Consider the following 16,359-nt stretch of genomic DNA (forward strand, 5'->3'; position numbering starts at 1 on the left):
TCTGTAGTGGAATGAAAATAGATGTAACTTTTATTTTTTTCTGATTATGTTATGACGTCAATAAAATGTATCTATCACAACACCAGGTGGCAGTAAAAGACATTTGCAGCTGTAACAGCGCCACCTAGTGTATACTGAAGTATGATGGGAATGACAGATTATAATAAATTATGAGAATGCACGAAATCCAAGGCAAGACGGGAAAGAAAGTGTAATAAAAACATGCTGAGATTTGTTTGCAATAATTAAGAAGCAATGCTTTTACAAAACTACACTGTTGATGGCAGATGGCAGATTTGGAATCTGTGGATGTTTTTGCCCTAGAAAACATCTTCAGATAATTTTCAATGACCTACCTTGATGAAATATGGACAAAAAAGCAGTGCTCAGTGACAATGCATTGAACGTCATACATAGAAGCTGGACGGGTTCATACTTGCTAGGTGCAAATGCCTTATGGCAGAAATTGGCGGTATATCACAGATCGAAGGTTCTAATTAACTGCAAAATGTGTGCAATTAAGGGGATTTGTGAAAGAGACATGATGTGTGTCTGTAACTACAGAGGATACCGGAAGATCAAGAATGTAGAGATGATGTGTGAGGTGAGCAGATCCAGAGAACATGGAGGACAAAGCATGGGGCTGCCACGCTTAGTATAGTATACAAGGGCTGTCAATAAAGTATAGGTCCTTTTTTATTTTTTTCAAAAACTATATGGATTTCATTCATATGTTTTTACGTCAGACATGCTTGAACCCTCGTGCGCATGCGTGAGTTTTTCCACGCCTGTCGGTGACGTCATTCGCCTGTGAGCACTCCTTGTGGGAGGAGTCGACCAGCCCCTCATCGGAATTCCTTTGTCTGAGAAGTTGCTGAGAGACTGGCGCTTTGTTTGATGAAAATTTTTTCTAAACCTGTGAGACATATCGAAGTGGACACGGTTCGAAAAATTAAGCTGGTTTTCAGTGAAAATTTTAACGGCTGATGAGAGATTTTGAGGTGATACTGTCGCTTTAAGGACTTCCCACGGTGCGAGACGTCGCGCAGCGGTCCCAGGCGCCGTCGTCAGCCTGTTTCAAGCTGAAAACCTCCACATTTCAGGCTCTGTTGATCCAGGACGTCGTGAGAGAACAGAGAAGTTTCAGAAGAAGTCAGTTTCAGCATTTTATCCGGATATTCCACTGTTAAAGGAGATTTTTTTAATGAAAGACGTGCGGACGGGTCCGTGCGGATGGGTCCGCGCGTCGGGACGCAGCCGGCACGGTGGCACACGAAAAACACCTCCGTGTTGATAACCATTTGTAAAATCCAGGCGGCTTTTGATGGCTTTCAGTGGAGTGAGTATATGAGAAATTGTTTAACAGCTGGACATGTTCCAACTTGTCCTTAAGGCTTCCAACGGAGGTGTTTTTCCTGTGGCGGAGCGTCGCCGCGGCTGCGAGCCGACGCTGCAATCCGTCCGCACGTCTTTCATTAAAAAAAATCTCCTTTAACAGTGGAATATCCGGATAAAATGCTGAAACCGACTTCTTCTAAAACTTCTCTGTTCTCTCACGACGTCCTGGATCAATAGAGCCTGAAATGTGGAGGTTTTCAGCTTGAAACAGGCTGACGACGGCGCCTGAGAGCACTGCACGACGTCTCGCACCGTGGGAAGTCCTTAAAGCGACAGTATCACCTCAAAATCTCTCATCAGCCGTTAAAATTTTCACTGAAAACCAGCTTAATTTTTCGAACCGTGTCCACTTCAATGTGTCTCACAGGTTTAGAAAAAATTTTGATCAAAGCGCCAGTCTCTCAGCAACTTCTCAGACAAAGGAATTCCGACGAGGGGCTGGACGACTCCTCCCACAAGGAGTGCTCACAGGCGAATGACGTCACCGACAGGCGTGGAAAAACTCACGCATGCGCACGAGGGTTCAAGCATGTCTGACGTAAAAACATATGAATGAAATCCATATAGTTTTTGAAAAAAATAAAAAGGACCTATACTTTATTGACAGACCTCGTATAGATAGTATAGTATGGTATATAGATAATATATAGATTCATGAAAATATCATTGCTAAGTAGAATATCAAGAACAGAAACTTCTGTATTTTCAAGATTGATAGATTTATTGAATGATCAGTGTAATTTACAACAGTAGTAAATAATGTTTATGTCGCCAACATTAATAAGATCCTCACCATGTCACCATGTTATTTAGGACCTTTAGACTTTTTTTTCAGTAAAATGGTTCTGGGAATCATTAGCATGGCTAAAACCCTTCAGCCACCAATCACAGCCCGCTTGACGCCCCCCCCCCCCATTTTAAGCATACAAAACACACGTACAATGAAGTTAAAACAGCACAAAAAAAAAAAAAAGAAAAGATGGAACAGCACCACTGAAACCCATCTTAAATTTTTTTGTTATTGCTTAAATTTAAATAGTTTGGGTACTACCCACTACTTACTTTGAAAACCAAGATGCGTTTTCGGTGTATTAACTTGGTCACACATCCGGGCACTCCATCTATGAGGTTGTAGCAATGTGCTTAGCAACGCTGGCGACTGATTTAATGCAGAAGCAAACTGGAAGTGACGTTCCGCGACCAAATCTTTTTTTGTTTGTTTGTTTTTGCCGGCCGAATCAATTGAAGATCACATCGTGTAACCTTCAAAATAAGGATGAACAAGACTAAACATAATATTACAAAGTGAGAATGGCTCACACTAAATTATTTTTATCATTTAAATTAAACCTGAAAAGGTAACACACATTTTGTGAATCAAAAATATTTCCAAATGGGACCTGGACCATATCAGAATGGCACTAATGCACAAAACTCCCAGAAGTGCCCAAAAACCACGGCCTGGAGATGGAAACATTGCTTGAATTTCCAAAAATTTTATACATTTTACAAAAATTATATCCTAACCCAGAAATTACTCATAAGGTGACTCCCCCCACCCCCCCTTGCTTAATCCACACAGTAATTCTTTCAAAAGATACTGACTATACTGAGTCCACACATAAAGTATGTTTGTGGAAGCACTTTTGTGTTCAATGACCACACCTGGCTGTTGCGATTGGGGGGGGGGGGGGGGGGGGGGGGAGAAGTAGCAGTGAGCACAATGTGTTTCAGTGATACTTTGAGTTTACATTCAGGTTGTTCAGCATTTTTGGTCATGCACAGGGAGCCACTCCTTATCACAATACATGACTGTGCAGTGCATTTGATCACAGCTAGCAACACTGTGACACCTTCACCAGGTAAGACAATAAATTAGTTATCAAAGTTTTACTTTATCTGGTTATGCTGCAAATATTTTAACATACAACATAAGTAAAGAGACCACTGAACTGAACTGACTTAACACATATTCATCTCTGGATTGTGTTTAACTCTGGATTCTGATGCTTGTGTGCGTGTATCTCAAAAGGTATTACACAGGAACAAGAACTTTTCTGCAAATTAATACAAACCTTACTTTTTAAAAAAAAAAAACTTTCTGCAGAAATGTTTGTTGTAAATGTAGTGCAGAATGTAACTGGTTTGTGGTCATAAAGTTCTGTGCAAAACTGTGAGTCATCTGAAATGATCGATAAAAATTTGTCTGGTGCTTTTTTCCGGTAAGTGGTCATGTTTTATTAATCTGTATAACAGCTGTTTAGTAAGTTCATTTGTTTTCTTGTTTTATGCCGGTTAAATATGCCAAAATGAGACCACAGATGGATCAATAACTCTGCTTCTTCTGCACCAAAACAACAAACATCAGACAGGTTAAAGCAATGCAAGCCCAGAAAGCAATACAAGCAATGATAATGGATTAAAATGCAGCTTTCAAAACACATATGTACACACACACAGACGAGGGGCCTGACCCAGAAACAGTAGGGTGAGGTTCTTCATCTATTGCATTCTTCAAGAACATTTTTCCTACTTTTTCTGGGTGTGGTTCTCTATCTTTTGCCTTGTAGGAAAACATTTCTCAAAATGTGTGAAATTCTGATTTGCTAGGTGCAATATTAAGAAATTTCAGTTTCTCAGAATATCTATCTATCTATGCCACATATATATATATATGTATATATACATATATATATATATACATATATATATATATATATACATATATATACGTATATATATATATACACATATATATATATATATATATATACATATATATACATATACATATATATACATATATATACATATATATATATATATATATACATATACATATATATACATATATATACATATACATATATATACATATATACGTATATATACATATATATATATATATATACATATATATATATATATACATATATACATATATATACATATATATATATATATATATACATATATACATATATGTACATATATATATATATATATACATATATACATATATATATATATATATACATATATATATATATATACACACACACACACACACACACACACACACACACACACACACACACACGAGGTCTGTTAGAAAAGTATCCGACCTTTTTATTTTTTTCAAAAACCATATGGATTTGAATCATGTGCACTTGCATCAGACAAGCTTGAACCTTTGTGCGCATGTGTGAGTTTTTTCACGCCTGTCGGTTGCGTCATTCGCCTGTGGGCAGGCTTTGAGTGATCACTGGTCCACCCCCCACCCCGTTGGATTTTTATTGTTTAGGAATGACGGAGCGACTGCCGCTTTGTTCCATGAAAATCTTTTCAGAAACTCTGCCAGACAGCCAGATAGAAACCATCTGGAAGATTCAGATGGCTTTCGGTGAAGATTCTATCAGTATCACACGGATTAAGGACCATTAAAACTGGATTAAAAACGGCCCACGGCGGCGGAGGGCGCACCGCGCCCTGAGCGGCCATCGACAGGCTGGAACGAGCAGAACACTTCCAAATTTAAGGCTCTGTTGATGCAGGACATCGTGTGACTAGCAGAGAAGTTTCAGAAGAGGTCGGGATCAGCACTTTATCGGCACATTCCACTGTTAAAGGAGATTTTGTAATGAAACGTGCGGATGGATTCGCGCGTCGGGACGCAGCCGCTCATGGCGCGGGACAAACAACACCTCCGTGTTGGAAGTCTCACAGGACAAGTTGGAACATGCCCAGCTGTTAAACAATTTCTCGGATACTCACTCGACTGAAAAGCCACCGAAAGCCGTCTGAATCTTACGAATGGTTTCCAACACGGAGGTGTTGTCCCGCGCCATGAGCGGCTGCGTCCAGATGTGCAAATCCGTCTGCACGTCTTTCATTACAAAATCTCCTTTAACAGTGGAATGTGCCAATAAAGTGCTGAGCCCGACCTCTTCTGAAACTTCTCTGCTAGTCACACGACGTCCTGCATCAACAGAGCCTTAAATTTGGAAGTGATCTGCTCGTTCCAGCCTGTCGATGGCCGATCAGGGCACGGTGTGCCCTCCGCCGCCGTGGGCCGTTTTTAATCCAGTTTTAATGGTCCTTAATCTGTGTGATACCGATAGAATCTTCACCGAAAGCCATCTGAATCTTCCAAATGGTTTCCATCTGGCTGTCTGGCAGAGTTTCTGAAAAAATTTTCATGGAACAAAGCGGCAGTCGCTCCACCATTCCTAAACAATAAAAATCCGATGAGGGGGGTGGACCAGTGCTCACTCAAAGCCTGCCCACAGGCGAATGACGCAACCGACAGGTGTGAAAAAACTCGCGCATGCACACGAAGGTTCAAGCTTGTCTGATGCAAGTGCACATGATTCAAATCCATATAGTTTTTGAAAAAAATAAAAAGGTCGGATAGTTTTCTCACAGACCTCGTATTTGCGCCACTCAAAAAAAATTTAAAGGAACACTGAAAACAAATCAGATTTCAATGGGAAAAAGTCATGTTGCATATCTCTCCTGATATGGCCTGGGTAATATGTTAGGAACAAAAGGATGCCACATTGTTTGATGGAACTAAAAATTGTCAAAACTACAGAGGGCTGAATTCAAACACCCCAAAAATCAAAGCAAAAACAAACAAACAAGACAAAGCTGTGGCAGGGTTGTTAATTTTGCCAAAATTTCACTGCATCAACTCAAAATGGTACCGAGTAGTTTGTATGTGCCCCACGTTTGTATGCATGCTCCTAATGAAACAACGGATGGGGATCTCCTCCCAGATCTGGACCAGGGTATCATTTAGTTCCTAGACAGTCTGTGGTGCAACCTGGTGGCATTGGATGGACCACAAAATAATGTCCAAGAGGTGTTCTGTCAATAGTATCAATTCCTTCCTCCTCCAGGAGCTGCCTGCATATGTTCAACACAAGAAGCTGGGGATTGTTGTGCACCGTGAGGAACTCGGAACCCTCTGCACCAGCATAGGGTCCAAGGATTTCATACCTAATAGCAGTCAGGGTGGGGTTGTCAGACCTGTTGAGGTCTCTGCATCCTTTTAGGGATATGTTTCACCAGACCATCACTGACCCACCACCAAACCCGTCATGCTGAATGATGTTGCGGGCAGCATAACTGTCTCCACGGCATCTCCAGATCCTTTCACGTCTGTCACATGTGCTATACTACCACTATCAACACTAACTCTAACCAAATGCAAAAGTAGTGAAAAATCAGTCAGAAAAGAGGAGAAAAATGTCAGTGGCCCCCTTCTGTAAAGTCATTCCTGTTTTGGGCGTCGTCTCACTGTTATCCCTCTAGTGCACCTGTTGTTAATTTCATTAACACCAAAGCAGCTCAAACTGATGAACAAACCTCCTCTGCTACTTAACTGACCAGATCAATATCTCAGAAATTGAAATGAGTTGATGCTATACTCTGATTAAAAAGATTTCCTTTAATTTTTTTTTTTTTTTTTTGAGCAGTATATAAAGCCTTAGAAGGGTCAGATTTTCAGGCTTCAACAGGACGGACAACTTGAACCACAGATGATTTCTTGATTTTCTCCACATTGAGCGAGATTTGGGACACAAAACCTGGCAAACATAAAGAAGAGGATATACTTTACAATCCACCTGACGCTGGTTGCTTAATTCTCAGTAATATAAAGTTGACATTTGTTGAAAATAATATTTTGGACACTCCTCCCCTTTTGAAATGTGTGAAATCATCACACAGCAATGGGTATGCAACATGTTTATATATCCTAAGTCATTCCTAAGTCATTCCATGACTTCAAACCATTGTTTGTGTTTTAATTGGTTGCTGTGATCCAGCGGAGACATCATTTGAACTAACCTGTAGGAGAAGGTCTGTGTCCAAACTCCTGTTTCAGATCACTGAAAGGAAACTGGAGATTACGTGATCTCTGTTCCTCATGTGGAATCAAGATCCAGAACAATGAACTCTGGTAAAAATGTTGAACCCAAGGGCAATTCAAGGGCGCACACCCCTTACAGACCTACTCAAAAATAATTTCAGTCCTGTCCCCTCGATTGGATCACCCCTTCCCAAAAACCTATTTTAATCCATTGTGTTGGGGGAAAAATGGATGTTTTCCTAAAGTACAGTAGTGTTCAGAATAATAGTAGTGCTATGTGACTAAAAAGATTAATCCAGGTTTTGAGTATATTTCTTATGTTACATGGGAAACAAGGTACCAGTAGATTCAGTAGATTCTTGGGTGATTCTTAGACTACGGGCACTTATTATGTCCTTTGATCATATTGTATGAAAAACAGAAAAAAGGGAAATTTCACACTTACAATGAAAGTGTGTTAAGAAATTTGTTCTAGTAGTCTATGATGACTTTTTCACCTTTTTTCAGCATCATTATATGCAAATATTGCCGTTTTGTGCTTGTCCCACACCCAGACTTTTGATCTTCAATGATAAAAATGAATGGTAAAGAAACGTTTTTTCTAATGTTTTAAAATATCTCTAAATAAAATATCAGTAAAATAATCAAAACATAATTGGGGTATTCAATGTCATACAACTGTTGTGATTTTTTTTAAACAAAATGTAGTTGTCCCACACTATTACCGTAATTTCCACCACAACACTAATGTCCCTTTAAACAGTTTGTATGAAAGATTTTTTGGGTAGTTTCTATGGAGATAAACAGTGACATCAGAGCACATGTATATAGTGCCAAATCACAACAAACAGTTGCCCCAAGGCACTTTATACTGTAAGGCAATGGTGTGGTGGAAATTACATTTACAAGGCCAATAGTGCACGTAGTTAAAGAATCACCCATTAATGTACCAATGACAACAAGGGCCTTCACAAGAATGGCACAGCCAGTGTTTTGGCAGAGTTCCTAGAAAGGTATTTTTTATGTCTTTCATTTAATCCTGTTTACGTTGTACACACAATACAATCCCAATTCCGATGAAGTTGGGATGTTGTGTGAAATGTAAATAAAAACAGAATACAAATCCTCTTCAACCTATATTCAATTGAATACACCACAAAGACAAGATATTTAATGTTCAAATTGATAAACTTTTTTGTTTTTGTGCAAATATTTGCTCATTTTGAAATGGATGCCTGCAACACATTTCAAAAAAGTTGGGACAGTGGCAACAAAAGACTGGGAAAGTTGATGAATGCTCAATTAACACCTAATTGGAAACAGGTGAGTGTCATGATTGGGTATAAAAGGAGCATCCCCAAAAGGCTCAGCCGTTCACAAGCAAATATGGGGTGAGGATCGCCACTTTGTGAACAACTGCGTGGAAAAACTAGTCCAACAGTTTAAGAACAATGTTTCTCAACATTCAATTGCAAGGAATTTAGGGATTCCATCATCTGCAGTCCATAATATAATCAGAAGATTCAGAGAATCTGGAGAACTTTTTACACGTAAGCAGCATGGCCGAAAACCAACACTGAATGCCCGTGACCTTCGATCCCTCAGGCGACACTGCATTAAAAACCGACATCACTGTGTAAAGGATCATTTTTTTTTAAACAAAATGTAGTTGTCCCACACTATTGCCGTAATTTCCACCACAACACTGTAATGTCCCTAAACAGTTTGCATGAAAGACTGTTTGGATAGTTTCTATGGAGATAAACAGTGACATCAGAGCACATGTATATAGTGCCAAATCACAACAAACAGTTGCCCCAAGGCGCTTTATATTGTAAGGCAATGGTGTGGTGGAAATTACATTTACAAGGCCAATAGTGCCCGTAGTTAAAGAATCACGCTTTCACAAATCCAACAAGACCAAGCATTCATGATATGCACACTCTTAAGGCTATGAAATTGGGCTATTAGTAAAAAAAAAGTAGAAAAGGGGGTGTTCACAATAATAGTAGTGTGGCATTCAGTCAGTGAGTTTGTCAATTTTGTGGAACAAACAGGTGTGAATCAGGTGTCCCCTATGTAAGGATGAAGCCAGCACCTGTTGAACATGCTTTTCTCTTTGAAAGGAAAATGGGACATTCAAGACAGTACCCAGAAGGACAGCGTAGTTTGATTAAAAAGTTGATTGGAGAGGGGAAAACTTATACGCAGGTGCAAAACGTTATAGGCTGTTCATCTACAATGATCTCCAATGCTTTAAAATGGACAAAAAAAAAAAAAAAAAAAAAACAGAGACGTGTGGAAGAAAATGGAAAACAACCATCAAAATGGATAGAGGAATAACCAGAATGCAAAGGCTCACCCATTGATCAGCTCCAGGATGATCAAAGACAGTCTGAAGTTACCTGTAAGTGCTGTGACAGTTAGAAGACGTCTGTGTGAAGCTAATTTATTTGCAAGAATCCCCTGCAAAGTCCCTCTGTTAAATAAAAGACGTGCAGAAGAGGTTAAAATTTGCCAAAGAACACATCAACTGGCCTAAAGAGAAATGGAGGAATATTTTGCGGACTGATGAGAGTAACTGCTGTTTTTGGGTCCAAGGGCCGCAGAGTTTGTGAGATGACCCCCAAACTCTGAATTCAAGCCTCAGTTCACAGTGAAGACAGTGAAGCATGGTGGTGCAAGCATCATGATATGGGCATGTTTCTCTTACTATGGTGTTGGGCCTATATATCACATACCAGGTATCATGGATCAGTTTGGATATGTCAAAATACTTGAAGAGGTCATGTTGCCTTATGCTGAAGAGGACATGCCCTTGAAATGGGTGTTTCAACAAGACAATGACCCCAAGCACACTAGTAACCAAGCAAAATCTTGGTTCCAAACCAACAAAATTAATGCCTCGCAGATGTGAAGAAATCATGAAAAACTGAGGTTATACAACTAAATACTAGTTTAGTGATTCACAGGATTGTTAAAAAAGCAGTTTGAACATAATAGTTTTGAGTTTGTAGCATCAACAGCAGATGCTACTATTATTGTGAACACCCCCTTTTCTACTTTTTTTTTTTAGTAATAGTCCAATTTCATAGCCTTAAGAGTGTGCATATCATGAACGCTTGGTCTTGTTGGATTTGTGAGAATCTACTGAATCTACTGGTACCTTGTTTCCCATGTAACAATAAGAAATATACTCAAAACCTGGATTAATCTTTTTAGTCACATAGCACTATTATTCTGAACACTACTGTATGCAGAGCAGGAGGCTTAAGGTCATCCACATCTTTGTTGATATAACACTTTGTGTTTCTCCAATTTACAACTAAACATCTTATCATAGCGCTGACTAAAGGCCATATTTGTATTATGATTTTATTTTGTTATGGCGGAGGTCCTTAAAATTGGTCTCTGAGAATGGAAAGGCAGGCGGTACACTGCATGCTGTATCTTTCAGGGACTTCTCCGAATGCATCTGTAACGGCTTCAACCAAAAATAAATCTCTCTGCATTAATATGTCTGTCTCCTGAATGCTCCTTCACCACCCTTCTCTTTTTATGTTGAAGATCATCGCAGAAATTCCACAACACATTGGCTCTAGATCAGTAGCAGGGATGGTGGCCAAGTGGTTAATGTGCTTGGTTTCAGTTCAGAAGGCTCCGGGTTCAAATCCCACCCCTGCCACATTTCTCCATGTAATGTGGTGTTGCGTCAGGAAGGGCATCCGGTGTAAAACCTGTGCCAATTCAACATGCAGATCCACCTTGGATTTGCTGTGGCAACCCCGAGTGCAAACAAGGGAGCAGCCGAAGGGACTTACTATTGGCTCTAGATCAGTAGTGGAATCTGTATCAAAGCCAAACTATGAACAATCAGCTGATCCAGATCATCCAGGTTTTTGTTCACTCTTCCTTGACCCTGATCTTTGATAGTGATTGCTGATTGTTAATGTTGACCATCAATCCCAATTGCCAACAGCTGATCTTGATCTCTGTACTTAGATTCTGCTTGCTTTGATTTTGTAATCAGGATCCAATGCAACATCTGGATCAAAGGAGTCCAGATGAAAAATTAAACCTGAAAGCTCAAAAGTCAGGAGCCACCTCTTGATTCCAACCTGAGAGTCAGGATCAGAGCTCAAAAACAGGATGAGGATCAAAAGACTTGGGGCCAAAGATTCAAAGGTGGAAACTCAACAATTAAATGTTGATTGGTCCAGATAAACACAAACATTTAATCAACTATTCCTCAATTCCAGGTCTACATTTCCACCAAATTCCACTGAAATCTGTTCATGTCATTTTGAGATATCCGGCTAACAATTAAACATCTCTGAAAATATAATATCCTTGATTAATTTTACGTTGGTGTTACAGGAGAATTCTTCACAGTCTGTGGATCAAGCTGACAGACAATGGCACAAAGGCTAACAGCGTGGAACAGCGGACTCTTGGACTGCTTTACTGATTTGAAGTCTTGTAAGAATTCACAATAAAGCACTGAGGCATGCACATTATTTGAGGGATTTTTTTTTTTTGGTATAGTAATTATCAAGTTAAGTTTATAGATTTTTGTCAATTTTAATACTTCATAGAAAACCACTGAAAATAATGTCTTTTCATACTAATACTAAAACTATTTCATTTTATTTATTTATTTTAGGTTGCTATGGCTTCTGGTGCTGCCCTTGCTTTGCCTGCTCCACCTCAGCAAGTTTTGGGGAGAACCGTTGTCTGCCCATGTGCGACATATGCAGCCCTGCCGTACTGTCAGCCTTTGGAATACCACTGGCAGTTCCTCCTGCGCTCTTAGCACTCAGGGTAGCTGTTCGACACAAGTATGGAATCAAGGTACATGAGTGAAACTGACAGTTTATAAACCACACAGTGAAGCAAGAACTAGATTGCGGGTACAAGCGGCCGAAATGGGCTTCCTTAAGAGGGTGGCTGGTGTCTCCCTTAGAGATAAGGTGAGATGTTCGGTCACCTGTGGGGAGCCCGGAGTAGAGCCACTGCTCCTTTGCGTTGAATGAAGCCAGCTGAGGTGGTTCGGGGATCTGGTAAGGATGCCTCCTGAGTGCCTCCTAGGGAGGCGTTCCAGGCACGTCCAGCTGGAAGGAGACCCCGGGGAAGACCCAGGACTAGGTGGAGAGATTATATATCCACACTGGCCTGGGAACGCCTCGGGATCCCCCAGTCAGAGGTGGTCAATGTGGCACGGGAAAGGGAAGTCTAGGGTCCCCTGCTAGAGCTGTTGCCCCCATGACCCGATCCCAGATGAGCGGTTGAAGATGAGTGAGTGATGAGTGACAGCGAAGCACTATTATCAAAAAACATAAACTAATTAACAGCTTTTTTTGTTTTAAGGAATTTTCAACACAGCATATCTAAACATCCTAGTTTTATTTTGGATGCATAAATTATTTTACTTTGCACACAGAAACAAATTTATTTCACAGAAACAACCAGTGTCAACATGATTAGCCCCAGCTTGTAAAATCAAGTTAAACCTGAGGGTCATCTTCTAATGTACACACAGTACAAAAACACCAGTAAGGGTCTGAGCTGTCACTTGAGAAAGCATCCAAAGAAATCAGTTTAGACTCGAGAAAAAGCATTTTTGTTGCTCACAAAGCAGGAGAAGGAGTTAAAGTGTTTCCAAGGGTCAAGGACTGGAGTGAGAAGTGTGATCAAGAAATTCAAAGAGAACCACACAGTACAGAACTTGAATCTTCGACTGGACTGGGTTGCTTGATGTGAGGACGTTTCGCTTCAAATCACAGAAGCTTCCTCAGCTAAAATTCTTGCTCTGGTAGTCTGACTTCTGTCTTGACTCTTGTAGTCAATCCAAAACTGTTGGAAGCTACAATTTTATGGAAATATTTTTTTTCTGAATCAATTCAAATAGTAAGAAAATTAATGCTGCCCCCATGGTAGAAGGCTGTAAATGTTTGGAGTTTAATCACAAGTTTCTATATAAAACTTTAATTCCCTATCCCTTAAATATGAGAAAGGGTGCACTCCACACACTATATAATGAAGTACACAAGTTTGAAAAGCATTTATTCCCGGCCCCACCTTGATTTCGATTATCACCAGGATTCCTGATATCATGTTGAATGGAGCACTGGAGCTAATGATGTGACCACTTAAGGAAAATTGAGGCTTGCATTTTGCTTTTTTCAATTTCTCTCCCAAATTTTCCTTTGAAATTCTCATTTATATTGAGTTTTCCATGATGATCCTTCCTTTAATTGTTCCTTTTTAAAAATTTTCCAAACAAATATATATTATTTTTAAGATTTTAATTTTTGTAGGCCTAACTGAAGTTCATAATGCTCCGTCCAAATTATTTTTATATTTCATCACAAATAAACACTCAGCTATCACTTTTATGCCTGTGGCCGGGAAAAAAATTCAGTCGGAAACATTAACAAATGCATGAGTTCCCGAAGTGTACAGCGGCGACACCTTCCAAATATAGACCGTACATACTAATGAATCCAACATGGCGATGAATTACCTTGTGTGAAATAAAAATTTGCAAAGAACTACTTCCAGAAGATCAAACTGAACGTTACCAACTAGTCGGCACAAAGCCCCGACTTGAATCCCATTGAAAACCTATGGGTTGAACTGAAGGCCAAAGTCCATGCCAGAAGACCATCAAATCTGTAGGAGCTTGAGAGATTCACCAAAGAATGAGCTGGGATTCCTCAGGAGACATGTCCAAGACTTGTTGAAAACTACAACAAATGACTAGAGGCTGGCAAAAAGTACACACAACTGACTATTTGTGTTAGAGGAGCTAAGAATTTTGACCCTGGTAGCTTTTGTGAAATAATTTTGTTTCTGTGTGCAAAGTGAAATAATGTAAGATCCAAATTAATCTAGGATGTTTAGAAATGCTGGGTTGAAAATTTCTTGCTGTTAAAAAAAAAAGGAAAAATTTGAAGAAAATGTTAAATTTAGTTGGAGTTGGGGTGCTAATAATTTTGTCATCATTTGTAAATACACATACATGTGGCATGTATAGGGCTGTGTGGAGATTTTTTTACTGGATGTGGCAAATTAATAAAAACTAGAAGCACAGGGGTGGGGCGCTTTTTGCTTGAGTGGTGTTGTCATTTCATGACTATTTTTCTGATCAGTACATCTCCATTTTCTCTATGGATTACCATGTCCCAATTATTACTGGACAATAATTAAGGTTTTTGGTAATCAACTGCCTGTGTAATTACCACTGAAAAATTCTCAATTGCTGGTTTAGCAATTATCAAAATTTGGCTTGTTTCTTGGTTTCAGGCCACAATAAAGAAATTAAAGTACTTTTGTGTTTTTGATTGGTGTTCTGGACTAAAATGTAATTTGGTTAATGTCACCTTGGGATTTTTTCCAGTGGTTTTGACATTTTATAGAGTAAAAAGTTGCCTTTGGTGTCCACAGGGTGACATCTGCACTGACATCCTGACTGCCTGTTTCTGCGAGTGGTGTGCCTGGTGTCAGCTTTCTCGGGAAATCAATTATCACAAGAAAAACCCAACAACCATTAATGTGCAGCCAACTTCACACCCACCCCCTGCTGGATTTGTGGGTTAACACTGATCTTTGGGTAGTTCTAATAGGTCAGGTGTCATGAAGGAATGATCAGATTATTTCATATCATCAACAGGACCTGCTTGTTTAGTGTTGTTTAGGTGTGGGGTGATGGGGATAGTTAATCATCCTTTTGACTTGCATTTTACAATGCTGCTGGTTACCGGTTACTTCATTAAGATGATCAAAAATCCTGTTTTGTTGTCTAAATTAGTGAAACATGAAAATACAATTGTTTAAAAGTGGGCATCAGTGCACTGATACTGGATGACTGGCACATCTGTAATGCTACCATAAAAACAATTTTATTATGAATTTATTGTGATGTCACTGAGGTATCTTAGTTAAGACGCACTTATTTTCCCTTTCGTACAGATAGCATATGGCATAGTATGGTACCATGCTTTTGACCCTTTTTTTTTTTTTTTTTTTTAGTAAAGAGAGCAACTTTATCTAAATTCTGGGTCGTTTAGTGAAGCTTAGGACTAGTGGCCGGTGATCACCTTAGTATTTCTTCCGTTTTTCTTGTTGCTTAATGCTGACAAATTATACCTTATTTGTTGTCTTTCTGCCACCTGACTTTTTTTTTTCTGTTTGAGGTGCGGCTCCATCCAGAAGTGGTAGTGGGTGTCTTCTTCTGCAGGCCTCCCGTTTTGGACACCAGCATGGACTCCCAAAGTTTCCCATTTGTATTATCAACTGTGTCAGTAGCATGGCCCAAGCAAAGGGTCACCCCTTCGAGTCTGGTCTGCTTGAGGTTTCTTCCTCAAATCATCAGACAGAGTTTTTCTTTACCACTGTTGCCTCAATTCAGTCATTTTGATTTCACTAAGTAATAGACCAGGATAAGACCAAGTATTGGAAGGGGAGATACAAGTGCAGCGCACAGTGCTAGTATCTTGTAAGAGGCAGGACGCATCAGCACCTTTGTCACCTTTATCCTTTATCAGTATACCACAGTCTGAGCCCATTAAGGAGAGGATCAAGTGACCAAAGATGTCTGATATCAAGGAGTGGGCTAGCTTTGACAAGGTCCTTGAAGTCACACTAGCGTGACAGCAGAGCGGAAAGTAATCACTCACTGAGCTCACGTACAACCTAGCACAGGAACAATTAGGAACAACAGAAAGGTTGACATCAAGGCAGGAAAGCAACCAAACAAAAGAGAGGGAGATCCATAATTTAAGGAAAAGGAAGGGATAAAGGAGCTCATAAGCAACCTTCGGGAGTGCCTCAGCAGACTAAGAAGGGAAGAAAGGGCACGGAAACTGAGAAGAGGTCCCAGTTCATAAAGGATGAACCTCACCAGGTCCATACTGGGAGAAGCAAAATCTGGGAGTCTGAGTAGCTTGAAAGAGGATGTGGAGGTGTTCCTCAAGGAAACACACTGTGTGACCCATACAGCCATCTTCCCAGATGAAAATCCAAAAATTGGCAGGACAGAACCCCCCATCATGTTCAACACCGACGAACCAACTTGGAAGGAGGTC

The 16,359-nt window shown here is 39.9% G+C and overlaps 1 protein-coding gene across 1 annotated transcript; it reads left to right on the plus strand.

The window, feature by feature from the left end:
• Positions 1-3,130: 3,130 nt before the first annotated feature.
• On the plus strand, positions 3,131-15,329 carry LOC117518451 (placenta-specific gene 8 protein-like). The gene is made up of 4 exons (XM_034179572.1): positions 3,131-3,260; positions 11,651-11,752; positions 11,937-12,124; positions 14,720-15,329. Exons 2-4 carry the CDS (start codon positions 11,689-11,691, stop codon positions 14,870-14,872), a joined length of 405 nt encoding a protein of 134 aa, XP_034035463.1. The 5' UTR covers positions 3,131-3,260; positions 11,651-11,688; the 3' UTR covers positions 14,873-15,329.
• Positions 15,330-16,359: the final 1,030 nt, after the last annotated feature.

The sequence above is a fragment of the Thalassophryne amazonica genome, chromosome 10 (assembly GCF_902500255.1).
Source record: "Thalassophryne amazonica chromosome 10, fThaAma1.1, whole genome shotgun sequence".
In the NCBI taxonomy this organism is placed as follows: domain Eukaryota; kingdom Metazoa; phylum Chordata; class Actinopteri; order Batrachoidiformes; family Batrachoididae; genus Thalassophryne; species Thalassophryne amazonica.